The sequence below is a fragment of the Pipra filicauda genome, unplaced genomic scaffold (genome assembly GCF_003945595.2).
Source record: "Pipra filicauda isolate LSUMZ 115617 unplaced genomic scaffold, ASM394559v2 scaffold184_size3518187_pilon, whole genome shotgun sequence".
In the NCBI taxonomy this organism is placed as follows: domain Eukaryota; kingdom Metazoa; phylum Chordata; class Aves; order Passeriformes; family Pipridae; genus Pipra; species Pipra filicauda.
Genome location: NW_024104292.1, coordinates 1069193 through 1096562, shown reverse-complemented (window position 1 = coordinate 1096562; position 27370 = coordinate 1069193). Strand labels below are relative to the sequence as shown.

General features: G+C 37.4%; 1 protein-coding gene across 4 annotated transcripts in view; it reads right to left on the bottom strand.

Annotated features, from left to right (window-relative positions):
• The window catches only part of SLC36A4 (solute carrier family 36 member 4), a 98245-nt gene that overhangs the window by 34744 nt on the left and 36131 nt on the right, over positions 1–27370 (bottom strand). For all 4 annotated transcript variants that reach the window (XM_027735605.2, XM_039380054.1, XM_039380053.1 and 1 more), the window contains 2 exons: positions 22816–22985; positions 16923–17092 (listed from right to left, as the gene is read on the bottom strand). In XM_027735605.2, the coding sequence (XP_027591406.1) occupies positions 16923–17092; positions 22816–22985 (340 nt within the window). The remainder of the gene's footprint in view (positions 1–16922; positions 17093–22815; positions 22986–27370) is intronic.

Below are 27370 nucleotides of genomic sequence, written 5' to 3'. Positions count from 1 at the left end.
ACTGTCTTTAACAGGACTCTGTATTTTATATTGAAATATTCTCACATGTCCTGGATTGTAGGAGTACCGAACCACTTACAGACCATCAGGAGAGAGCAAAGCCCTGCACTAAAAGGATGGAGATGCAAACAGTACTGTGGAGGACCATGAAGGCTGGAAGTCACTCCCAAGAAGTACATGGAGTGGCTTTAATACAACACTAACTACAGTGCTTGACCTTTCAGAACGAAGGTTGAAAACCACCATCCATACCTACATACATACCCTATGAAAAACCTGGAATGGATAGTAGTTGCCGGTTCTGATGGCAGAAAGCCTCTACATTATGTGCTTTGGAAAGGTAATCTAATCACATTCGCAACGTGAACAATTGAAAAATCAATTCAAATGCCTATTGGAGGAAATTTTTTGCTTAGTTTGGAATTCTCTGCTGAAAAGAACAAGCGATCACAGAAGTGTAACCATCGTTTATGCTACTGCAGAATGCTTGTTTCCCACTTATGGAAAGCTCAGACCCTGAATCTTACATAAATGAGATATCCAGTTGCAAAATTTAAGGTCCAAATTTTTTTGTTCTTAAAAGCAGAAGTGTAACACTGAAGTATTGTGCCATTTGTCTCAATCTCCAAATAAACACAGCAGACAATGCAATTAAAATTTGGACTGTAGAAGCACGCACACACACACATCACTTTTGTTCAGAACAACAACAGATTTGAACCTGTAAAGCAGCTAAATTCCATCTGAGATAATCAGTGCATGAACTGACCATCTTAGCACATAAAAATACTAACAGCTACATTAAACTGCTTTAGTCTTTTAGTCTGTGTGAATATAGTTGATTGAAAGTTCACTGGGATCAGAAAGAAATGTTTCCAGCACCATCAGCACTCTCTCATTCCTGAAGACAACAGGACTCCAGGAAAAAATGATGCTACCATCTTTCTCCTGCCATTCAGAAGTTTGGCCCTACTTCTCATGTGTAGCCTTTCCTTGCAAAATGTTCCTTTCCTGCATGAGCTCCAGTTCCCAAATCCCCAACAGATTTTTTTAAGCTTTGCCATCATCTCTCCTCTTTCACTGAGTTAGAGGTCAGGCAAATATATCACCTCCTCTGCAGTTCTCTGCAGTGGTGCTGCAGCCAATACCAGCACCTACTATGTGAGAGCAAATAATATCTTGCTCCTTTGCATCACAGTTTGTACCATTATAGCTCTATACTGATTAAAAAGGCTGTGATGAAAACCAAATGTTACCCTTCTGAAAAGGCTATGGAATTACAAAATTAATGGAACTACAACTATATACTCAATTACCCAGTTTTGTTATTTAAAAAAGCTACCGTGTGGTAAGAAACTCAATTCTAAATAATGAGCTCCAGTAAATTACTTCATTGTACATACTAGATCAATTTAAGGTCAAACTAAATTACATTTTAAGTAATCCATTGGTCTTTCACTTTGAGCAAGTCCCTAGATTCTAGTGCAACCTTAGAGTTCAAAAATAACTAACTACATAATGAAATTATCAATGTCAAAAAGTTCCCATTCATCTATAAGCAAAAGCTTAAACACTGTAGTCAATTCCCTTACTCCAAAATTTAACAGTACCCCCTGCTCAAAAATACCCCAATACAAGAGTAAATCAACGCAGAAGGACTTCTATCAAAATGGAGAAAGGCAAAAAAGAGTTAAGTTACATTTTGTAAACATACAGGTATTAAAGATGGAACAATTGTTCAGATATAAAAACTGAAAATGTCTGGTTTTCTAAATTCTCATGCTCTCAAAACATGTTGTTGTTATTACCAATGATTCAGTCAATATTTCTGCGAGTAAAACACCTATAAATATTAAAACAGTCTCTATCCTTCAAAGTTACTTTTCCCCATGTTTCTTTATTTTAACAGTACTTATGGTGGAATATTTTAGAAAACACTGAATTTTTATGTTAGGAAACTCAAATTTTATATTAGGAAACTATTTCACTTACGTGAAACTCCAATTTTCCATGGTTCTATGCACAAGAAGGAAATTAAATATTTAACACTGTCACACAGTGTAGGGATTTCAAACAAATGAACTTCATGATGAGAAAAAGGCAAAACAAATAGAGAAATTGGTAATAAAAGAGACCTTGAAAGGACATACAAGCACAGTATCTCCCAAGCCCTCTCAATACATACAAGCAGTCAGTTGAAATGTTTAATAGCCCAGGTAACACTGGAGATCACAGCATGAGTTCAAAGGAGAGGACAATCAAAGTGTAACAGCTTTTTTAAAAGAGCAGGTGTTTTCATGCAGAAAAGAAGAGCAATGGTAGAATTCTTATCTTTCTATTTCCTGTGGTACACTGAATTGCATCAAAACCCAGATAATACTTTCCTAATGTTCAATAACCCCATGCAGGAGTTACTCTTTCACAGTCACAGAAAACTGAAGTGATTCTTCAAGCACTTACTGACACCTCATGTGCCTTATCCAGCTCTCCAAAATACCCACTATCTTTCTTTGCTTATATTTTCAACTACCAGTTTCTACAAAGTCTCTTCAAGATCCTCTACTTTCAGAGTTACCTGAAGAGCATACACGAGAGAGGGACATATGGACTCTGCCCATAAGCAGAGATTTGTAGTGTCAGGACTGTGTTACGTGCAGATTTTTTGAAGCAAATTTTAGAATTCCACTTTAACCTCACACACCACCTTTGAAGAAGCTCTGTCACAGGCCGGTGGAATGCAGCAGAGCTGCACTCTGAATTGTGAAGACTAAAGAAGCGGAACATACACTTCTCAATCCATTTTCCTCAAAGTATTTCCTACATTATCCACATGCACAATAGCTGGGAATTTCTCCATGAACTGATTATGCTAACAGTACACAGAGAAATTCCGGTCTTTGATGAACAACTGTGGGGTAGTTACTTAACCATGTGTTTCCTTGCCTGTTCTTTTTGTTTTCTGTTGAGACCAAAGGTCTTTATGAACAGGGTTTCTTTTTTTTTTTTCTATGCAGAAAACATATAGTTCATTCATACATAAATTACCATTTATAATGGTACATACTTTACCATTCATCACACTTTACAGCTTAATGTACTTACCAACTCTGGCTGCATCTTTCAGATGGCACAACTCCCCCAGTTATTAATATACAATATTGACTTATTTTTACTATTTACAATTTTTTCTTTAAATTAAAATAATCTTTGCAGTATCCATTGTAAAATATCTATTAACATTGTACCATTTTCAAGTACAAAGAATTTGTGAAAGGAGAGAGGTATCATAAATTGTCTTTGGCTGACAAAAAGAAAAGCCATGGATATTCATTTAGATGGCAATGATGAAACTGAAATTACATGGGTTTTTTTTTCACAACTTCAAATACGTTAGACATCTTTACTCCCTATTATCTAACTTTATTTTTTTTTCTCTTTTATACATGCCTGCATATATACAAACATATATATATTAATACATGCATCATCCAAATTCTCCAGTGTCAGATAAAAAGATTGTTATAGGTATCTCAGCAAGAGTTTTTACTGAAATTTATTAGTATAAACACGATAGATATTTTAAGCAGGTCACAGAAAAGTAGTCTGAAGGTAGGAGAAATACATTTACTGCACGAAGTGCCTTGGCACTTTAGTGCATGAAACACTGCTATGCAACTTGCCACCAATCAAAGGAAAAGGTTAACTAGGATTTTAGCTATTATGTATGCTTTTGATTCCAGCCATTATTTTGGTGATTTCTAGTCTTACTGTATACACTATAGCCTATAGTATAATGAATGATCACCTACTCTTACTGCTGTGTGAGACTCAATGAACCTGACTTTATACCAGAGTGGCTGGGTCTGATTCATAGATCTTCTCCCTCTACAGTTTTGTGGTCTGCATAAGAAACACACAGGCATATACCTGAATATATGTAATAGTCTGTTTGGTTGCATAATGCATTTTGCAATTTTTTTCACAGGGATGTTATTAGAGAAAATTATTTTGATTCTCAGCTTGTGGGATAACTTTATAGCTGTACATAAACCAGCAGGCAGCTTTATGGAAATGCTAAGCCTTTTCAAAACATAAAACAGCAAATATTAATGATATTAAACAGAAACTCCTCCAGTTTTCTCTGAAACATCAAAAGAGATTCAGCGTGTCTAGTGTTTGCTAACGCAACACACAGAAAATCAGCTTCAGGTGAACTATGCTGAACATAAACATACAAGTTTTTCTAGGATATTCACTTGCAAAGTGTAGCTATTCCAAGTGACAGCTGAATAAGCTACAATAAAGTTAGCAATAACTTCTCCAATTACTTTTTATCCAAGAGAGGACCTTCAATAACAAGTGGAAGTATAACCTTGCCTGGAAGGCTAAGGATGAGATGGGCAATAAACAGCATTGAGAACTGATCTTGAACTCACTCCATGAATGCTATTTGGTTCATGGCTTTTAGATGTAAGTTGCAAAATCAAGACACACAGGACCCAAGATGTTTTTGAGAAAACGTATCACAATATTTATTATACTCAGTCCTTCGTCACAATGAAGTTGAAGACTGATCATCTTTGGTGAATTTAAAATGCTACCCTGCACTTTGGTAACCAAAGCAGTAACAATGTATTCTTGCTTTACTTTGCTATCAAGCACTTTGTTTGTATTTAATCATAGCAATTATTTCTATTGTGCTTACCCCCTGTAATTTTATGTTATACAGAATGACAGTTAATTGAGCTAAAACAATTGCTCATAATAATTTGTGTGTTTATTTTTATTGTGATTATTGTCATTCCAGTTCTCTCACTGCAAGAGCAGAACACTCAAAGTTATGCATATACAGACCATTTAATAACTATGCTGTTCTTTTCCTTGGGGTTCAACCACCTACTAACGAAAAAACAAAACAACTATGCACAGAATGAAAACATAAATTAAAATAATAAGTTATCTTCTTACTCCTCTGATAATTGCCAGTAAAGATTATAAGAGTACCACGGGGTACTGGGGTTTTTTGGGGGGGTTTTTTGGTTGGTTGGGGGATTTTTTATTTGTTTGGGTTTTTTTGCCAAGATTTAAAGTCAGATATATTTACCAGCATATGTTAATAAGGAACTGAATCCCACAGAGCTGAATGTCGGCTGAAGTCAGACAACACTTGTTTTTCTCCACATACTCTCTCAATCCAGTACACCCTGGTCAAAACACAGAGACCAGAACTACACTGACACTTAAAGCCGTAGAAAGTCAAGTTTTATCTGTCAACAAAACAATGCCCTTTGTCTTGCTTTCTGACAATTTCACTGGCCTCTTCTCTGCCAGTGGATACTGAGCTCATGGTTTCAGAAATCTCTTGACAACAACTCCAAGATCCCTTACCAAGTTCTTCTAAGTTCTTCTACCATGCATACTTCTAAGCCCAGCACTACTGTAAGCACAATTTAAACTACTTTCCTCTTGACGGAGAAGAGAAGGGAGATATTATAGCACCTTCCAGTACCTAAAAGGGGCTTACAAGAAAGATGAAGAGGGACTTTTTTTCAAGGGCCTGGAGCAATAGAATGAGGTGATGGTTTTAAACTAAAACAAGGCAGATTTAGATTAGGAAACAACTATTCACTGTGAGGGTGGTGAAGTACTAGAACAGGTTGCCCAGAGAAGCTGTGAATGTTCCATCCCTGGAGGATGGAACATCAAGGCCAGGTTGGATGGGGCTTGGAGCAAATTGGTCTAGTGGAAGGTTTCCCTGCCATGGCAGGGGGGTTGGAACTAGATGATCCTTAAGGTCCCTTCCAAGCCAAACCATTCTATGATTCTACAATGCTCTTCAGTAATTGTCACCAACAGATGGTAATAACCTGGTCATAAACATAAAAGAGTAATATAAAAGTAGGAAAGTTATTGCTCTGTATTGAAAATTGGGTTTTTTTGACAGATGTGAAAGAGATTGTATGATTGTTAGCACTCCTTTATACTCTATATTAAAAAAATATTATCTTTAACATGAAGTATTGGAAAATGCTTCCTACACTCAGTCTTTTTTAGTTTATAAAAGAATACACCAACTGTAATTTAATTATAGCCTGCTTGCATTAACATATGAAACAAAACACGTGCTAAGAAAGGATCCTTAAACCTAGCGGACAAAAGGTAAGCAAGAATGGCAGTTAAAAGCTAAACAACAACACAAAAAAAGGAAAATTTTTAGATACATAAACAAAAGAGCAAGGATAGGAACTCACTAGATTTATCTTTGTAATCCAGATGGATATGCCTGACACTTCAAGTATTTTTCTCCACTTGGAAGCAGACACCACCAGAGTTACACGGGACAGTAGTTCCTTCTAGCAATTTAAAAAAGCTATAAAGAGCCGTTTCTAAAACAGTGACTCATGGAAATATACCTGGCAAGACCCAAACCACAAAGGATTCTGGTCCTTTTTCTCCTACTGAACAAATGTTAACATTGCCAAGTAATTCACAGTTTCTCATACTACCACATCAAACTGTTGTATTCTCAAAAGGCAGATTAATTTATCACTAATCCACAGTTTATTTGGCACAAAGTTGAATAATAATTAGATCTTAGATATCCAGCTCAACAGCCACAAAAATGAAAAATTTTAGTTTTCATTCATGATACTTTACCCTTCCCTTAATCTCAGCTAGCTGCCTTGCAATTTCTTTTTATCTTATAAAATATTATTTTTAATTGAATGTTAAAAAATTAGTTCACTGTACAGACGGAGCTTTAATTTATGCAATGAGTTCCTAAATTATTACCCTGTTTTGCCAAGAGTAATAAATCTAGAATCTGTGCTTCTGCAACCAAAACTCTACTGGACGCTTCCACAAAATAAGTAAATCTAGGTAGCAACCTTGAAACAAGATCAAAATGTTAAAACACACTCCACATACACTTAGAATGTACATTTAACTGAACAATAAATTCTTATAGCTTAGTCTACATGTCTAAGTATCAGGTCTTAAAATTAAACTCCTGCCATATTCTCAGTGGTGCACTTTGCAGTAAGCATTTGCAATCATTTTGCCTCCATATTCCAGAAAGAAATATAGTCTGTAGCTATCAAACAGGGATAATGAAAGGAAACATAAACCACATAATTGCAGCTCTCTTGACCAAACCACTTAGACTTTAGATCTGGAATATATTGTGTCAAGTGGATTACTTGTCATAATAGTAATAGCTCATTTTATGCATTTATACTAATAATCCTCTGGTTTGTTGTCTGATATTACAGATTAATAATGTCTGACAATTAAAGCATAAAAGAAAGGGAAAGGCAGACAAATAAAAAAGGAAAAAATAAAATAAATGCAGCAAAATTACAAAATAAAAAGTTTCTGGTTACTGGATAAACAGTGGATAAACACAGACTAAGAGACTGAGTGGCTTTTCAAAAAAATAGTTGAGATCTGAAAGGAGGATGCAACTAGCAAGATCATGGGCACATACCAGTGAGTGGAGTGAAAAAGCAGTCATTCACAGAAATAGAGCCAAGTTGTGCCGAAGAACAAAAATGTGTTGATGTTAATCCAGCAAAGACAGATCTACTCATGGAGTGTATGTTGATGGAACAATTGTATACACTTAATTCCTTTGGAAACCTGACTTTAAACCAAGTAGTCTTCAGTAAGGAGGTTCATACCAGCTTATTAGGACAGCAACATGATTCAAGATATTTTTTACCAAAGGAAGAACTACAGTCCAGATAACCTCGCCACAACACCCCATGTGAAATAAAGAACATAATTTAACTTCAAAGATCAAGACACAGAATTTTTATTTTGACGCAGTACAGAACAGCTTTATCAGTGAGCAATTACTGCAAGTCAAAAGACAATATATTCCATTCACTTGCTATGCTATGGTGGGATAAAGAAAACCACAGAGAAGAGAAAGATATTCTACATTTGTAAGCAGTGAGATGTTAATTTGACTCATGTATCATAAAAACATATTGTAAAGATATTCCTCTTTCTACCTCTATCTCCTAAACTCTAGAACACAGCTCTTCTGGTTGTGCCAGGACAAAGGCCTGGGGCCACAGCGCAGGTCTAGGAAAACTTCCCAGTTAAAAAAAAAATAGATGGAAAAAAGTTTAAGGGATGCAACAGGAAAGAACAAACTAATGAATCCTTGAACATGATGTTGAAAACATAAGAACTAAAAAGAGAATGGGATGTCTCTTGTGGCACAAGTTCTTTAGACCTTCTGTAACTGTAAATCAATGTTGCTCATCATTACAACGTCTACACTGATACACCTTATCAAGTGAAAAAGTACAGATAAATATTCAATAATATTCAACTCAGATTAACCAATTAAGCAAAGCATGGCATGCTATTACTTTTGGTATTCCCATTAACTCAATATACCTTTTCCCCTCTGTGTTGCTGCACATCAAAAAGGAGGAAGGAAGACATATGCCAATCCCCTGGAAAAAACAGGGAGACTTTTAAAATGCCAACCATCGTTATCTATTTCCTCCTAACTGTGCACTAAGAAACTGGTGTTTTCCATCTGCTGAATCCTTTACTTTCCCCTTAGGAATCTTTGGATCTTAAAGGAAATATCAAGTCATGGAGTACTGGATAGATGTAAAATGTGTAAGGGGTACATACAAAAATAGCTGCTCCACTCAGTAAGCATGACAGAAAATCACTGGCTCATGTACGACATTTAAGAACAAACCCAATAATAACTTCCTCTTCTAAGCCAGTTCATTCATAAAGATATAATGGGCTGAAATAATGGAGAGACACAAATGCATGAATTATTGAAATATTACAAACATAAAGTTTGCTTTCCATGAGCTAGAGAATATATATATAAATATATATATATTTATCTGTTATTTGGACAAAGAATTTTCATATCATCCTTCATTATCTTTGTAAGCACACAGATGGAAAAAAAAGTGGAACGAAAAAATGAAAGCAGGCTTGATTAGTCTTAAAATTATTATTAGAAAGGGAAAACGGGATTGAACTGCAGGGAACTGAGCATCATATTCAGCGTCACCTCACTCTTCGTGCGAACGATTCATCATATCAAATGCTAGATATGTTTCTCACATCTATTCCTTCAAACACACCAGAGAAGAAAATAAGCACTTCTTTGGCCCAGTTCAACTTGTCCCGAAGCAAATATGTAAACTATATCAGACAAATTGTGCCCTTCCAAGCATGTGTTCCTCTCTGCTCCTTACAAGGAGTCTAGTTTGCATGACCATTGCAGGTGTAGAAATATGGAGAACAGAGTCCTGCAAGCTAAACTAAATGAGTCCAAACCCACACAGTACTTTGCAACATATGCCATGCATGACTTCAGAGCACGGACTGACATGTAGGTGTACACTGTAAGTGGTATTATGAATCTCCAACTTGCACTTCACCATAAACGAATACAATGTGCAAAGGAGACTGTAAAAAGGAATCATACATTGTTTTTAAAAATATTAATAATTAAAATAATTTTTAAAAATCTAAAAATAAGTATTGCCCCAGAATAGGATTAACTGCTTCAGAATACATAAATGCACTGCTAAACTACTTAGTTCTTGATTTTTTTTTGTAAATAATGAAACAAATTTCTCAAAAAGAAAAACCAAAAAAATTTGATGACAAAGTTATTATGGATATTTTAAATTTTCTTATTACAAATCTTTCAAAATTTTCCATTTTTCACCTTAATCTCAAATCACAGAATCAGAGTTACAGAATGGGTCAGGTTGGAAGGGACCACAGTAGGTTATCTGATCCAACCTCCCTGCTCAAGAAGGGCCATTCTAGAGCACATTGCATAGGATTGCATCCAGTCTGTTCTTGAATATCTCCAGTGAGGTATTCAAGCCCATACTTTTCTTCCTGTCCCATATCTACAAATTTATTTTGCAAAAGAACTGCATTTCAAAATCTAAGTTTACTCACAGAACTTTAATTAACACCTGAACAGAAAGAAATCCAACCTACACTGAAGTAATTAAAAAACCCAAAACAGATAAAGTAGGACTTGCTTTAACTTTTCAGGAATTTACTTCCCAGCTTAACTTTCTATATAAGGCTTTTAAAATATAAGAATTTGTAATGATGAATACTAACATTAGACCATTCTGCTGGTCAGTAGGGTTACATCTAGGAAATATATTCACAAGTTAACATCTCTAGAACAACCAGCAATAAGAAACACTTTTAGCACCATTTAAATAATCCACAACATCTAACCGTTAATTATAAACCATAGACATCTGGTATCCATATATTAAAATCAGGTTAAAAAATAACATTTGGACTATTAAAAAGAATATTAGCTATTATATGTACATAAATCGATGTCTACACCAACAGCTACTCATAAGATGTGACAAAACTCATATGGCACATCAAAAGAAAGGAATCATAATAAGGATATAACCCTGAAGTTAAGAGATTTATTCCTCTTGGAGAGAGACTCAAAAAGGTTGAAAGAAAGTGATTTCACAAAACTATTTCTCATACCTCAGGATATGTCCAAAAACCACACAATGATACCTATCCTCATGTCTCAAAACCACAGCACAGGATCTTCTACTAGGAAGTAAGAATTATGCTCACCAGCTATCTGCATCAAAAAAAAAAAAAAAAAAAAAAAAAGAAAAAACCAACCAAAAAACCACTACATACTGGAAAAAAATTAACTGAATTAATCAAATATTTCATTTTATTCCTTGGACAATTCATAAACAAATACTTTGTGTTTAAGTCCACTTTGAGGAGCCTGTTAGCAGTCCATGCAATTATTTTAAATCCCATCTGAAAGTTTCTTAATTCACAAATTTATCTATTCAATTTTTCTGTCATTAATATTACCCTTTAAAATGAACAAACTCTTATTAAAAAAAAAATCTGTGTCTAACAACTGATACATAAGCCACTTCTGCATAAATGATTATCACTTTATCCTATCTATATAGATCTTAAAACTCCTTCATGTTACCTCTCCTGCAGCTCCTCTAAGCAGGTCTTTTATTGGCACAATGTCATTAATCAGTGTAAGACATCTGGTAAATATCATTTTATCTTGTGTCTAATTGTTCAGCAAGAACTGTTCTTTCCTAAAACCAGGTACAGTTAAAATGGGGAAATATTTAGAAAAGTGTAATTGATAAATTCAACTGAATAATGCATTTATTCTTTTCTTGGTAAAATTACACACTAAGCTCAGAGTTAAACACAAGCAGCTCACTAACAGCTCCATTCATGCTCAGCTGGATTAGCCCTTCAATTAAATTTCTTTCATTTTAAGCTAATAATCAAAACAATTGACAATTCAAAGGTATCTCCACATCCATATGCAAATGCAATATTTCTTCATTTTCGTTTTAACAGGAGAACCTTGGCTACAGGAATACAGCCCTAAATTAAGCTATTAAAAATAATAATCTATACTTCTCATGTGGATGAAAGATACTATAATACTTGACTCTGGTTTTCTCCATTATATTTTCTGATGTTCTTCAGCAGATCTTACCAATCCACAAAAAAAAATTCTTTCACTACTATCTTTAATAAATCAAACACAACTTACTGTTTAAAAATGAAAGTAATGCTTAAATTGTTCTTTTCTATTTTATTCCCTTACTTCTTCAAGGATTTGCTGCCACCATTTCAGATGAAATACTTTCTCAATACTGCCTTTTTTTTATCATACTGCTTCCAACACATCCAGCAAGAACATTTAATTTCAGTGCCCTTTGGTCAGAAGACATGAGTAAGCCTTTGCCAGACAGTAAATGAGACATTTACATTTCCGTTCTACTAGACACTTGCAGTCTTGCCCCATCCTAAACTGTTTAACCACAATTTTTACTGCAACATTTCACTTCAACAGAAGTGAATGTTTGATGCCATTTAGCATCAATACTGAGTAATGCTTGGCAGATCCCTCGATCTCCAAGTGCTCAGCGTATTTTGAAGCTGGTAACCCAGGAGAATTAATTGCTTAAGCTCAACAAAACCTCTCCAAACTCTCCCCTCCTGGAGTCACCACGATCTCAGTACCAGATAAGCAAGGGAGAGTAAAAAGCTGTCATGATACAACGACAGTTTATTTCAAGCAATGCGCTAAACAGAACTTATTTGGTTACCCAGGCAAGCTGGCCTCTCAAAACATATCATTCTGTGCAATGATATTTACAAATCTTTAATAATTTCATCCAGGATGGTCCAGTTCCTTTAGAAGTAAACTAAAAAAGTTTCACACTTTAACAGTTAATCCCAATGTGCTGGAGCCACAATTCTATGAGGTAACAAGCTAAGGGCTGAACCATGTGTTTGATGCCCAATCTTTACTGAAGTAGATGCAGCAAACACAGATCTAAAGTACTTTTGTGACATGTGTTTTAAATATGTAAAATCAGGGTAAATACTTTCAACATTATAAAAATTCCACCCTGACAAATATTTCAAAGTACTGAAGTTATTTGACATTCAAATACCACAAACACTAAGCAAAAACCTCTGAGATAAAGAAATGTAAAGCACTTGCAGTTCATACAAAAATGCATATGCAACAGTAACAGAACCTACAGCAACCACAAGGATGTGGTTGTCTGAGCACAATCAGATAGATTTTCTGTCCTCTTATGTATTAAAAGGAGTGTCTGTAACTAACACAGTGAGCTGAACTGACACACCACAGGACAAAACTGGCAAGTCACCAGGCAGAGACCAAAAGACAGACAGCTGCTGGAGATCCTTTGGCACCTACATGGAGCAATCCTGTAGTGATGAACTTCTAAGTACAATCTAAAGGCAGCTCATGAGCATCCACAAAATACTAGACTTGCATATCTGTTTCTCAGCACTTTCCAAATCCCATGGTGGCTCTTGTCCTATTCCTTCTACATGTATGTGTTCCTAATTTCTAACTTCGCCCAGTACAGTGATGCTTAGTCCAACTTTCAATCCTATTTCTGCCTAGTTAGCTACAAGTCTACCTCCCACCTGCTTTCAACAACTACCAAACCCAGTCTCCAGCTCTAGGCTGGACTTTTAACACAAGCCTAGCGCATGCCTTCACTCAGTGCAAAGGTGCTCATCTCAGTTTGGAAAACAATGGCTTAGTGTCAAGATTTATTCAGTATGGTGGGATCTTCTAACTTGCTACACCCTATACAGTGAAATCCGAAATCCAAAATACAGTATGTCTCTTGCAAATGGAATAGAAAGAAGTCTTCAGTATCAAACAATATGGAAACTGTCAGTTTCCCACCTTTTCCTTAAAATTCAAAAGTATCTGACCCATGCAATACTGACATGCTATTTTAACAGTAAATTGGAGGATGGGAAAAAAGCAGTAGGAACAAAGTCTGCCAAATCATTTGCACTCACTGTGTCCTTGCCCAAAAAGTACTGGCAAGGGGATAACCAAAGGAAAAGCATGCTTTTGCCAATCTAGTACTGTCTCAGCAAAAATATTTGCTTTTACTTTGAATAATAGAGAGTGTCACAGTCTGGAAGAAGATGCTAAGAACAGATGTGAAAATTCAGACAGCTACTGCGAACATTGTTCTTAAACCTTTTGTAACTTCCTTTCCGATATGGTAAAAGCAGTCTTTTGAATACTTTTAACCACCAATTCTGCCTAGAAAGAGTCCACATGATCTCACTGCTCCCTGAGAATGGCTCAGCGAGCCAAGACTGACCTACTTCCAGAGCAACAACCACTCAGCCCAAACATGAACTTCCCAAGGGATGGGTACATTCCTCTCAGTCTCAAGCCTGAAGGCTTTTTCCCAACAAAGTTTCGTATATACTGTAACAATAAAATCATTACATAATTTGAGTAATGCAAAAGCCCAAAAAATCAGTAATAACTGATTTTTCAAGTCTTCTCTTAAAAAGCTAATGCATTAATAGCAACACAGCTGAAGCTTCTATTCTCAGAGAATTATTTTCAAGCAAGCAGAGTCCCTTTAATCAGTGTATGACCTCTGAATGGTCCAGACATTACAACATATTCCGTCACCAATATCAAAACCACTTAATTTCTAAAATTCAATTGAAAAGGTTTTGGATTTTTACTTTCCATTAAAGAAATGCTTTCTGAATCATTTTAGGAACTGTGTTCTGCAGTTCACTTAGACAAAGTGAAGCTAAGTGAAAAGTGAAGCTATTTAAATCAATTTTGTATAAAACCAGTGCTTTGATGAAAAATGATGAAGAGAAGGTGAATGTAAGCATGGGAGCTTATACAAATGTTGGTGAAAAGGTATTATAGATACTGTATACATACAATTTGTAGAAACCCCTTGAAAAAATCCTGAAACAACAACTAGGAAAAATATATCACAGAACAGCCTGGCAAATATCCAACATTTAAGAGCACACTTTTAATTTTACTTTTCTGTGTCTTGCAGCAAACAATCCTCAAATATCCCAGTAATCTGTAGCACTTCAGCAGGTCCATTTTAGAGATTCATATCACAGGTAAGTTTCAATGGTATAAAACAGGTCCAATTTTATTACACATTTTTTTCAAAGAAACAAATATGTAGGATTCTAATGTTATATCTTTATATAGATAGCTGTATATTTTATATAAATATATCTTTACATATATATAACAAATTTTCTTTGTTTTTCTACTTTCTTTTCTTGGAGACTTCCCCAGTTTTCTCTTTCCAGGCTACTCAGTAATTAAAAAGGCCAAAAAACCCACAAAATACTATGGCTGAATATCATGAAGTCATTTATAATTTTCCTAAGTCCAACAGGGAAATGTGCCTTTAAGCCTATTCACCACTGGCTCTTCTCATTACACACATACATGAAAATATCTTTCACCGATAAACTCTTAAAACCTCTGGCTGTAAACAAGAGTTTGGATCTACAAGATTCTTAGCTTTTCAAATCTGTTGTGGTACCATTACCAGGGCAGGTGATAAGGGGCACATAAAGGGCAATAGAGAGTGAGTGGAAGTTGAAGGTGCAGTAAGGACTGGAGATCTTACTAATGATCTCTCAGAGAGACAATAAAAAAGCATTTTGGACCTTGAAGCATTCTGATATAGATGACTCACAGGTATTACAGGAGCTATTCATATATCTTCAATCTAAAATCTTAACACCTTGATCACTTGAAGTGGAACACAGATTATACAGTGCTTCAGGAGATATGCACTTCATTACTCAAGAAAACCTTTGGGGTTTGTTTGTTGTTTTTTTTCAATTCCACATAGCAGATGTATTTTCAGAGCAGCAATTTATTAGATTGATGATATTTGCCTTTGCTTACTGTAGCAATTAAATTGCACTGATAGAAAAACAAGCCAGATTTTCTCAACTGGCTTGACCTTAAGAAGGTCTCACTAGATGTTCAAGTTTTCTTGGACAACAATTCTTAGCTGTCATCCAGCACATGAGCTACTGGTCAGCATTCACTAAGAGAACTGAGACAACAAACCAAAACTCTTCTCTTTTGTAGCACTATATCTGATGAGAAACTTGTTTAAACATGTCTTAAAATGGCTCTTTGTGGTCCCTTTGCAAACACGTGTTTCTTCTTCCCAACACCCCCCACAGCAACTGTTATCTCCCATGCAGGAGTGTCCTGGGAAAGGTGTCCTGAGGTGTCCCATTGGTCCTTTGTTTAACCCCTTCCTATTGGCTGTTGACCCTTTACCTGATGGTTTCTTTTGTGTGACCCTGAACTTGTGATTGGTTCCCCTTTGACCCTCCTAAAAGCCTTATAAACCCCTTCCCAACAATAAACTCTCTCTTGCCTCCTCTCCACGCCGGTGTGCTGTCTCTGTGCCTGCCATGGAGCCACGTGGGTGGTGGGGGGAGGGGAGGGCACCTCTCCCCTCCAGGCTCGGGGCCTGAAAAACCCTGTCGCTGGAGTCCCCTTTCCCCGTCCCTCAAGACGTCGGAAATGGTTCTTCAGACGGAGAAGGAACTAGAGCTGGGCTCCCCCACGTCGTGGGTGGGGAAAGGGATCCAGACTCTTTAATCAACATTTTCCCTAAAAAACAAGGTTTAGTATTTTTTTGCTTGTTTAGCAGTTTTGATTGTTTTTCAGGTAATAACAGCTCATTTCAGTACACATGGTGGAGAGGTCAACTTTGTACTAGAAGCAATTTTTTTACAACATCCTTTAGAAAAGCATCCTATGTTATTCAAGCACTTCAGGTGGGAGCTGTAAAGACAGAGTTAACTTCCTCCACAGTTTATTATCTTCAGAAGTATCGATTCCTAGATGAGACCATACTCACCATTCCATGAGCCCTGCTGACTTCTACTAGCATCTGTGATATCTCAATGAGCTTATAGGAGGGATGGAAAGATTAGGGGACAAGCGAGAGAAACAACAGGAGTAATAGGCAGTGAGGACAGAGATGCAAAACTACTTTGGAGCATTATCACCTAAAATAAGTCTCCCTTCATGAACTCTTGTGACCAGGCATCCATGTTTGTCAGTGCAATTTAATGGATACAGACCAACACACCTTTAGGCTTCATCCTCAGATCAACAAAACAGAGAAAGGATTTCTACATGACAAGCAGGTACTGCAGATCAATAGATAAACATTGACATGTATCAGCAATGTGTGTCTCTCTTAAAAAAATAATTTTTTTTCAAATAAAAGTTCAAGTTGGCAGCTTTAGGGTATTACTGGCAAAAGATATGGTTGTCAAATAATTTGTCACACCTATAAAAGTGTGGTTAAAATACAAATACAGTATTAGATTCCTTTGTTCATATAAGTCAAAATATAGTGAATTGTTGAAGCGAAATTTCAGGATTGCTAGCCTCTGGAAAAATAAACAACAAAACATATGTTTAAATAAGCAAGTCCCAACAAAATGTAACAGCAAGATTTTTTTATGGATATTCTGCACATACTTACAGGTTGAGCAGACTAATAGTGCTCTCACCACAAGCTCACTGAGTAACTTCCACTTCTGCTTCACTCTGGAAGTGACAACTGGAATGAGAATCTCCGCAGGGACATAGAATTGAATCGAATAGGTCACAAAAATCCCAAAGGAGTACAGCATTTTTACCGACTGATATAACCTATTGGAAACATTTACACACATTCACGTAAGTTGTAAACTCTTCATAAAAAAATCAGCTTGCCAATGGTACTAAGCCTAAATATATATATATTTGAAAAATATATTTTTCCCCCAGCAAACACAAATGTTACATTACAACGGCCTAAGAAATTGCAGAAGATAAGCCAACTAGAGTAAATCTTCAAGAAACAGGAAGTGCAGACACCCTTATCACTGCTACGTGTGGTTGAGTAAACAAGTGACAAAGAATTATTCGCACTACCAACAGTTTTAAATTTAGATGCAGTTTAAATCCATGCTGCATAAACTACAAGCATTTGTCATAGGTCTGCTTGCAGTCAACTGAGAAATTATGAGTCTCTTCACATGATTTTCTTTCTAAGAATGCAACTAAGGACATTATTAAAACTTTGGGTAAGGGTTTGGTTCATTTGCCATGGGGTATTGTGTGTTCACAAATGAGCAAGGGAATATTTCTCATAAACAACATTTTTCTTTTTTGCTTCAGTCCTTAAAGAGAGATTGAACTGAAGCAAAGGCAACATGCATAAGTAAGAAAAGAAAAAACAAGCAAGGGTAGGGAAAGAACAAGTAGGATCTTCATCTCTGTATCTCTCAAAGCCTGGCAGGGGTCACTCAAAGTGTTTCCTCTTTGAGTGTCACAGACTGTATCTGTACAAGTAAATAAAGTCCAGCCACGACTGCTTTTGGCCCCTTGTCCTGTGGCCAAATGGCACAACATGGCAAAATTTGTATCCATACAGCTCAGCTCTTCACCACCACAACAGGATGCCTCCATCATCCTTCCTTCAACATTTTGAAGGATGTGTTGAACACACAGTCAATAACGGTTTCGAACACTGGAGTGGTGAACCGCTGGTGAACTTGAATAGCCCTTTCAGCTCAGTCTTAGGTGTTTCTCATCTCACAGCTACAAGCTAGGTCATCAAGTTTTCCATTTTTTATGATACTAAGAGACTGCTAACAAACCAATAAGGGGTTTTTTTTTAAATGAACAAATACACAGAAGTAATTATTTTATATATATGTATGTATATATATATATTATATATATATACATTCTATGATATGAGGGGAAAAAGAAAAATATGCTTCAACTAAAAATAAATTTTGACTAATAGGTTCTAGAATATATGTAACAAAGGTTTGACCATCACTGTACACAACTCAGTGAAGCCCCAAAGGCATATTCAAATGGATAAAAAAACTATTATATCAATTTCTGTGGTGACATAATGGTGTAGCTAGTTTAGAAGCCACAGCTCTTGTGACACACTTCTTTTTAGAAATGTCAAGGAAAAAAGAGTCACTTTTCTATCAAGTCTGCATGACTGTCCTTATTCCAGAAGCTTAGATGGATTTTAGCCAATTAAAAATAGAAAAACTGACCCGCTACCCACAATTCACCTCTAATCCTCAGGCTTCAGACCATCCCAAACCTTTACAAAAACAATTTTTAAAAGATACTCAAAAACAGGATTCAAAACTTTAAATACACAGTTGTTCAAAGTGAGTGTCTCCCTTACACTAACTAATTTTCTATAGATCTACAAGGATTAAAACCTTCCAAATTAGAAAACAATTTTTATATTATTGAGGTGATTTTACTAGTAATTTAATATTATACTCCAATCAGATAAAGACAGTTTCTTAAGCTACCTTTTAATAAAAATGTAAATCATATGTGCTAAACCTCTTTTCAATTCTCCATTTGACATTTCATTGTACCTCTTTTAAGGGTAGAAACATTGGCAAGTACTGTAACAAAACTTGCATAACAATACAGTTAGAACCAATACAGGAATTAATTACACTAAGCTTTCATTTTAACTAGTACCATGTAAAGCCTTGTTGAACTTCAATATACTATAGTGTTTGTATGGTAGTTAACCTTTGGGATTCACTGTCAGGGAACTGTTGCACAAAGACTCACTGATGTCTTAACAAAGAACAGGTGGTGAAAAGAACCTTCATATTCAGCCTCAAGAAGATGAGAAACTAACCATGGGCAAAGAAGAAAATTTTTGCAATGAGGGTGGTGAGCCACGGGCACAGGTTGCCCAGAGAAGCTGTGGATGCCCCATCCCTGGAAGCATTCAAGGCCAGGTTGGACAGAGCTTGGAGCAACCTGGTCTTGTGAAAGATGTCTCTGCTCACAGCAGGGCAGTTGGAACACATAATCTTTAAAGGTCCTCTCCAACCCAAACCATTCTATGATTTTATGAGACCCGAACCAAGGACGCTACCAAGTACTAAAGCACAATTTTCCATAATCTACATTTGCAAATACTGCAGGACTTGGTTCAAACTGATGGTCACATGACAATAATTACTAAGATTCCAAGCAGCTAACTATGTAAAAAGATAAATGCTACTTATGAAATAAACCAGAATTCTTTGATTCCAGAAAAGAGTTGTAAAAGATCAGCAAAAACAATCTGAGAACTATTCTTAAAGTCCATTTTCAACATATTCTAAGTAATATATTATGCTGAGTGATAATTTGTACTATCAAACAGCATCTAAACTAGAACTGCACTAAGTGGTTCCTCCAAAAGCACTAATCTAGCAGGATGTTTTTAAGAACATGAGCAATCTTCTATTTAAATTAAACTTAAGCACTTAACCAGTCTAGGGCCTGTGCATGCCTTCCAGTCAATGCATCTGCGAGGACATCAAATAAAACTCAGAAAGCAGCAGAATTCTAATTTAACTTTTTTTACCAGGAAAGGCTTATTTTTAAGCAGGGGTTGTCCAGCTGGAATGAAACACATAAGCCAAGTCTCACTGCTTAGGTACATTCCAGGTTCTTTTGCATGACCATCTTCTTATAAAAACCTCCCCTGCTCCTTGCATTTCTCTAGTACAAACTGGCAACTTACTGGCTTTTTATGTGAGGACCAAATACCAAAATACTGTTTACTGGAAATTTGTTTTGTTAGCACAGTGATTGCAACCTCTTGCCCCTCAGTACTGTATCAAGTAGACCCACAGTACGGCACAGCAACAGCATCGTACATCACAACCCCTGGGTGCACCCATGAGCTGCTTCTCCAAATTTTGTTTGCTGCTCTGGGGTACTATCCAGGGTAAGACAAAAACAGATGACTTCGTTAACTGTAGATATGTGCCCTGAGTAGCTTTGAGGTTATTACACTTAAAATGCCAATTTTCTACCCTTTAGAGCACCAGTTTCCATCTCTTTTATTATCTCTTTCTATGCATTAGTCCTGCAAAGCTATCAGGATAAACATCATCATCACATCTGCACTGTAGCCAAGAGCTACTTGAAAACTCATATGTGAATAGCTCTGCTAGACAGCAGGGATGCAGAATAAAGTTCATCGTGTTGCTTGCACAAGCGCAATAAAAAGCGACAGTGAGTAGCAATGTTACCTTATTCCACATTCCTCTCACTCCTGCTTTTTAAGAGCACTTCTCTTAAGGCACAAATAAATCCAGAGCTACCATTTAAAACAAACTTTTCACTAATCTTACAAACAACAAGCACTGCCATGTAATATTCAAAATAGAAGTATTTTCCCTTTCAGATGCATCACACAGACAGAATGGATGCATTAAACATTTGTATATTCCTGGGTTTTTCTAATGTCACAGAATCAGAGAATGGTTTGGATTGGAAGGAACCTCAAAGATCATCTACTTCCAACCCCCCTGCCATGGGTAGGGTCACCTTCCACTAGATCATGTTACTCAGAGTCCCATCCAGCCTGGTCGTCAACACCTCCAGGGATGGGGAATCCACAGCTTCTCTGGGCAACCTCTTCCAGTATCTCACCACCCTTATAGCAAATAATTTCTTCCTAATATCTAATCTAAACCTGCCCTCCTTTAATTTAAAGCCATTCCCCCTTGTCTTATCACTACATGCCCTTGCAAAATGTCCCTCTCCAGCGCTCTTGTAAGCCCCCTTCAGGTACTGGAAGGTGGTCTAAGGTCTTCCCAGTGCCTTCTCCAGACTGAACAGCCCCAGCTTCCTCAGCATGTCATAGGAGAGGTGCTCCAGCCCTATGATTATTTTAGGTTCTCCTCTGGCCTTGTTCCAACAGGTCAGTATCTTTCTTGGGCTGAGGACCCCAGAGCTGGATGCAGCACTCCTGGTGGGGTCTCACAAGAGCAGCGTAGAGGGGGAGGATCACCTCCCTCAACCTGCAAGCCACACTGCTTTTGGGGCAGCCCAGGACACAGCTGGCTTTCTGGGCTGTGAGCACACATTGCCAGGTCATGTTCAGCTTCTTCTCCATAAACACCCTCTAGACTTTCTCCCCAGGGCTAGTCTCAATCCATTCTCTGACCAGCTTGTATTTATGCTTGCGATTGCCTTGCCTTGCACTTGGTCTTGCTAAACTTCTCATGTATCTATGTACAACGAAAGAATACAAATATATATATAGCAATATCTCCAAAAACCAGAACCACAGGCAAAACAGGAAAACAAAACCCCCCAAAGCTCAAAAAAACAAACCAAAAAAAACTTCCCATAAAATGGAAAAAAACTGAGGGACAAATCTCAGTTTTTACAACAGTAGTATAAAACCAAAACAAGTAAACAAGCAATAGATGAAAATTCTAGCAATTGAAAAAAATTCATCCTTCAAGACCCATTTTATTATACTTTCATGTATTAAACACTGGAATCAGACAGGCAATTAAACAAAAAAATTAAAAATGCATGGCTCATACTGACTCCAAGGAATGAAAAGGAAGAAAAAGTGAAAAAGTAACACCTAAAAATTAAGAACTTTCTTTACACACGTTCTCCTCTGTTTCAAAGAGTAAAAATCGAGTCAGCACTCAGTTCATTAAAGCAGGGTTTTTTTCCCCACATAATTTGAGATTTCACTACTTCAGTAAGCTGCCACAACAGACACTGAACAAGTAGATGCAAGCACATAACCTGTAACGCATTATTTGATTAGAAGGAAAACATTAAAATACTTTTCAGTTTTAATACTTGTGCACTGTTGATATGCCTAATTTTAGGCCCATCAGACATAAAAGTACTAAAAAAATTTAGAGTTATCTTTAAATTAATAGTTACAGTATATATATCCATCCATAGACAGATACAGAACTAACAGTGCACCAGCTGAAATTGTCTTCAGTGCTTCTTTAGCATGTGACATGTGGAGCTCTCACAGCATAAAAAAAAAGCCAAAGAAAAATTATAATATCCTTGAGACACTGGCAAGCATAAGCTTCACTTTTCTGATAGGAAGCCATTATTATATGTTATCCATGAACTTGCACTTGAACTACAAATCCATTCAGCTTTGGTGTCTTACATCCCAGTTGTTTACCTGCTAAACTCAGTGATTACACTAAAAAAGGGCACGATATTACCAGGATATGCAAGGTAAAAGTAGCTGTTTTCACAACTGTGTTACAGCTGGTTGCAAACTGCATATTCTCCCCTTGAACAGTCCAGGAACTAGCTTCTGCTAGAGATGGAATAATTTATAATAAAGATCATTGATCTGTCTCCATATTCAAGTCCTTTTAATATGCAGGAAATTGCTGGCTAGGACCATAGCTCTAATGTAGAAGGCACAGACACAGTACATACATTATAAGTCTGAGCATCTATCAATTATAAGCCTGACAGCACTGAGGCACGGAATAATCTTTGCAACATTCATGCCTTCTAGATTACTGCTTTTAAGTCACATACACACTTACCATTTATCTTGTGGCAGGTTTAAAGTTATGCTGCCTTTGACTTGATCCCCAAACCGCAGATATCCCAGAGTGGCTAGTGAGATATACAAGGTCATGACTATTCCCATCCCAATGTTCAATGCCTGTGGGAAACGTGTTGTGTCCTTCATTCTGTTTTCCAATGGTAGTACCTGGAAATAGAGGGAGAATCAATTACATTTTATGTCCTAAAACTACTTTTCTCCCCTATTTCAAAGCCAATTTCCAAAATTTTGCTGGTTTTATAAATAAATAAGATTATTCTACAATAATGTTTTACAGCCTGAACAGTCACAGTGTTTTAGGTACCCAACAGAAACGTTCAATTACTGAAAAGCACTTATCTTGGTTGAAAAACAGCATCAGTGTGGGAATATAAAGCAATATTTATAGGTTAGAAAACTGTCAAGAGAAACTTATGGTGTCCAGATGCAAACATGTAGGCAATATGAGTAACATGAATTTTTTTGTAACAGAATTGTTCAGAATCCAAGGATATTTCTCCTACTTCTGTTAGGTATGCCTGCATTGTCAGTATCCCATCACAGACAAACCTACTGACACCCAAGCTCATGCTCAGCACTCAGCCTCAGCTCTCCCAGCAGGGAAGCTTGAGCCCATGACAACCAGAACACAGTCCCACATTCTTTTTCATTTTTCTGACAAGAAATAGGGCAGGCCAGGCACACTAAGCACTGCTTTCTCTAAACATAGTGTACGTGCCTTGTGCCAGAACTATAGTCAATCTACCTTGCTGGGCTTGCCATCACTTCAAAGTGAAGACAGAGATGTTGCAACCATTACTACATGAAGTTTGCTGGAGAGACTGCCTTTTACAGGTACTATATAACATTCAGGAAAATACACTTAGTAAGTTCCAACTTAAGTTTTTAGGCACCCAGATAAAATTTCTAGGCAAGGCAGTAAAACCAAGTAACAGGTTCACATGCTGTTCTTTCCAGCTTGAATTTCATCAGCATTAGCAGATCCTATTACATCATTAAACACAAGCTGAAGGTACATGCATGCTCCTAGATGACCATACCTTCCCTATCTCTTTCAGAGAACTGTACACTCAGATACTCAATATGGGACATAGTTCAAGATTAAAACACCTAATATAGTTACATCTAAATAAAACATCTAAGTTTCTATAATGAAGTTAGGTAATGAAGATCTAATCAATACAGTCAGTGGAATAAAGTCCTCAGTTCAGCCTGTCTTTCAGTAGACATGCTGGTTATATTTGATTAACAGCATGGCACTGTTAATTAAACAAGCTTGTCATCTCTAGTTAGCATTTATGTTAATCTAATACAGACAAAACAGTCTCAGTGCAACAGGTTCGCCCTGTAAAAGCTCCTGTTTGTCACACAAAATTGCCTTTTAAATTACTCAATATCTACTATTCAATTTAAGCAATGTGAGTTATGAAAAAAAGGATATTTCATTCACTAATTAGCAAATAAATTTATATATTTGGATTACTAGCATATTATTTTCTATAGGGCAATCATTCCTTTCCTCCTAGTCACCCACTGACATCCACTTCCTGACTTATCACTTCCTGAGTATCACTACTGCCAATCCATCCCATATTATTCTATTTCTCCTACATTAGAAATCCCAAAGAAGTAATTTTACACTTGAGAACAAAGAGGTCCCTTAAAAAGTGCACATTTAGAGGTAATTTTCATTCCTATTCAATTAAAATACATTATACATGTTAACTTCTTTACATAATTTGGAGCCTCCACTGCTGATGTTTTTCCTCCAGAAAAAAAATCTGAGCTTGATTTTTGTAACTTGATCTGGTGGGGAATGCAAAATTTAAACCAAGAAGAGTTTCAAAAATTAAATCTATTTTTAAATGACTGATGAGCAGCAGGAAAAATACAAAAGGAAATATGAGGCTACAAGTATTACTTCAGTGTGACACAGACAAAACTTGCTGATTTCTCTGAATTAATTAAGCCTCTGTGCCCGTGTAGTGCTTATCAAGCCATCTTTTGATATTTAACATCAACAACTACCAGTTAGAGCAGAGCACACCTCAGATTCTTTTGTCCTCAGTTGCAATTAGACAGTTTTAATACACTGCTTTATTAAGGAGCGGTGAGGATGAAAATTAACGGCAATTTTTTCCTACATTGGAGTTCTCCCATTCTTGACTTCCTACTAACAGACAGCATTTGAGTCTGAACCAGTAACAGAAACTCATTCAGCGTGTATCTGTTAATTCTCTGGTTATTATAAACAGAATATATTTTCTGCATAAGCTCTGCCATGTTTTACAGTTTCTGGGAACCTTAACAAGCATGAATTGCTACTCTAAGATCTTATTCCAAGCTACATTATCTCTGCAGAGCTGTAATGGTAACTGCTCGCCCAGCAGATATCAGGAGTCTCTTAGTAAGCTCACTGGCCCACAGGTTTGATTTCCAGAGTCTCTGGTATTCATTTCATGCACTCTTAGCAGAGGGAGGACTGTGAACTCAGATACACATGCTGATCATGGAAAAAATCTCACGTTTTTCCACCATGACTGCCGGTCAGAAAGGGATCCTTGAGACTGCCTGCCTCTCTGAACTTACAAAAGTAATCCATGGGTGACTAATTAATAGGGGAAAAAATTTCCTGTGGTTTCACAGTCAGAGGGAGCTAAACTCAAAGACTATAAGAATGTTCATTATAATAGACCTGTTGGAACAGGTCCAGAAGAGGGCCACAAAAATGATCAGATGGATGGAGTACGTCTGCTACAAAGACAGGTTGAGAGAGCTAGGGCTGTTTAGCGTGGAGCACACAAGGTTCCAGGGTGACCTTATTGCAGACCTTCAATACTTATAGGGGGTCTATAAGAAAGATAGGGATAGACTTTTTACCAGTCCAAGCATTTACCCACCGCTGCCAAGTCCACCACTAAACCATGTACCCAAGTGCCACATTTGCATGTCTTTTCAATATCTCCAGGGACAGTGACTCCACCACTTCCATTGGAAACCTGTTTTAGTGCTTGACAACCCTTCCTGTGAAGAAATTTGTTCTAATATCCAATCCAAAACTCCCCTGGATCAACTTGAGACTGCTTCCCCTTGTCCTGACCCTTATTACCTGGGAGCAGAGGGTGCCCCCCACCTGCCTACAACCTCCTTTCAGGTAGTTGTAGATAGCCAGAAGGTCTCCCTTGAGCTTCTCTTTATCCAGGCTAACCAGCCCCAGCTACCTCAGATGGTTTTCATAAGACTTGTGCTCCACGCCCTTCCCCAGCTCCATTGCCCTTCTCTGGACATGCTCCAGCACCTCAATGTCTTTCTTGTTGTGTCAGATCCAAAACCAAACACAGGATTCGAGGTGTGGCCTCACCAGTGCCAAGTACAGGGGGGACGATCACTGCCCTGGTCCTGCTGGCCACACTATTGCTGATACAGGCCAGGGTGCCATTGGCCTTCTTGGCCACCTGGCCACATTGCTGGCTCATGTTCACCCACTGCTGACCAGCATCCCCAGGTTCTTTTCCACTGGGCAGCTTCCAGCACCCTTCCCCCAGCCTGTAGCACTGCCTGGGATTGTTGTGACCCAAATGCACGACCCGGCACTTGGCCTTGTTGAACCTCATACAGCTGGCCTCAGCCCATTGATCCAGCCTGTCCAGATCCCTCTGCAAAGCCTTCCTACCCTCCAGCAGATCAACACTCCCACCCAGCTCAGTGTCATCTGTGAACTTGCTGAGGGTGGACTCGATCCCCCTGTCCTGATCACCATGGCCTCCAACCGTCACATCACCAGTCCTTATCAGTTCACAAACAGCAGGTCCAGCAGGCACCTCCCCTGGTTGGCTCACTCACCAGCTGTGCCAGAAAGTTCTCTTTCACACACTCCAGGAACCTCCTAGACAGTTTCTTGTCTGCTATATTGTATTTCCAACAGACATCTGATAAGTTGAAATCCCCCATGAGAACAAGGGCCATCGACCATGAGACTTCTCCCAGCTGCTTATAGAATATTTCATCTGCCTCTTTATCCTGGTTGAGTGGCATGTAACAGACTCCAAATTATATTTAAATATACTAATTTATCCCTGCTTATCTTTGAATTATTATCAACACTAGATCTGCCTCCAGAGTGAACAGATGAGGATGCTAATGTAGCCTTTCCTGCATCACTCAGTACGAGCAAGAGTGTCCCTTCCCAGTCTCAGCACAAGCCTTCCCAGATTCAGGTACTCTCTCTGCATAGCAGTAGACATTACAAGACAGTTGCTGTCACTGCAGGAGGTGCTTCCCTTGGTAGAACTGATGCCCAAAGTAATTATGTGAAGAATTTGAGCCACGTTTTATACAGTATTCAGTATCACCTATTCCAGACAAGACAAAAAGTTCTGCACCTTGCTGAATTAACATGAAATCAAGTAACAATCAATTTATATATATTGTATATTTATATATATTATATATTACACAAACTCTCTGCTCCCTAAGCTGCTAAATTCCATCAGGATCCAAAGGATTAGTGAAGTGTTCACAAGGAGACAGGG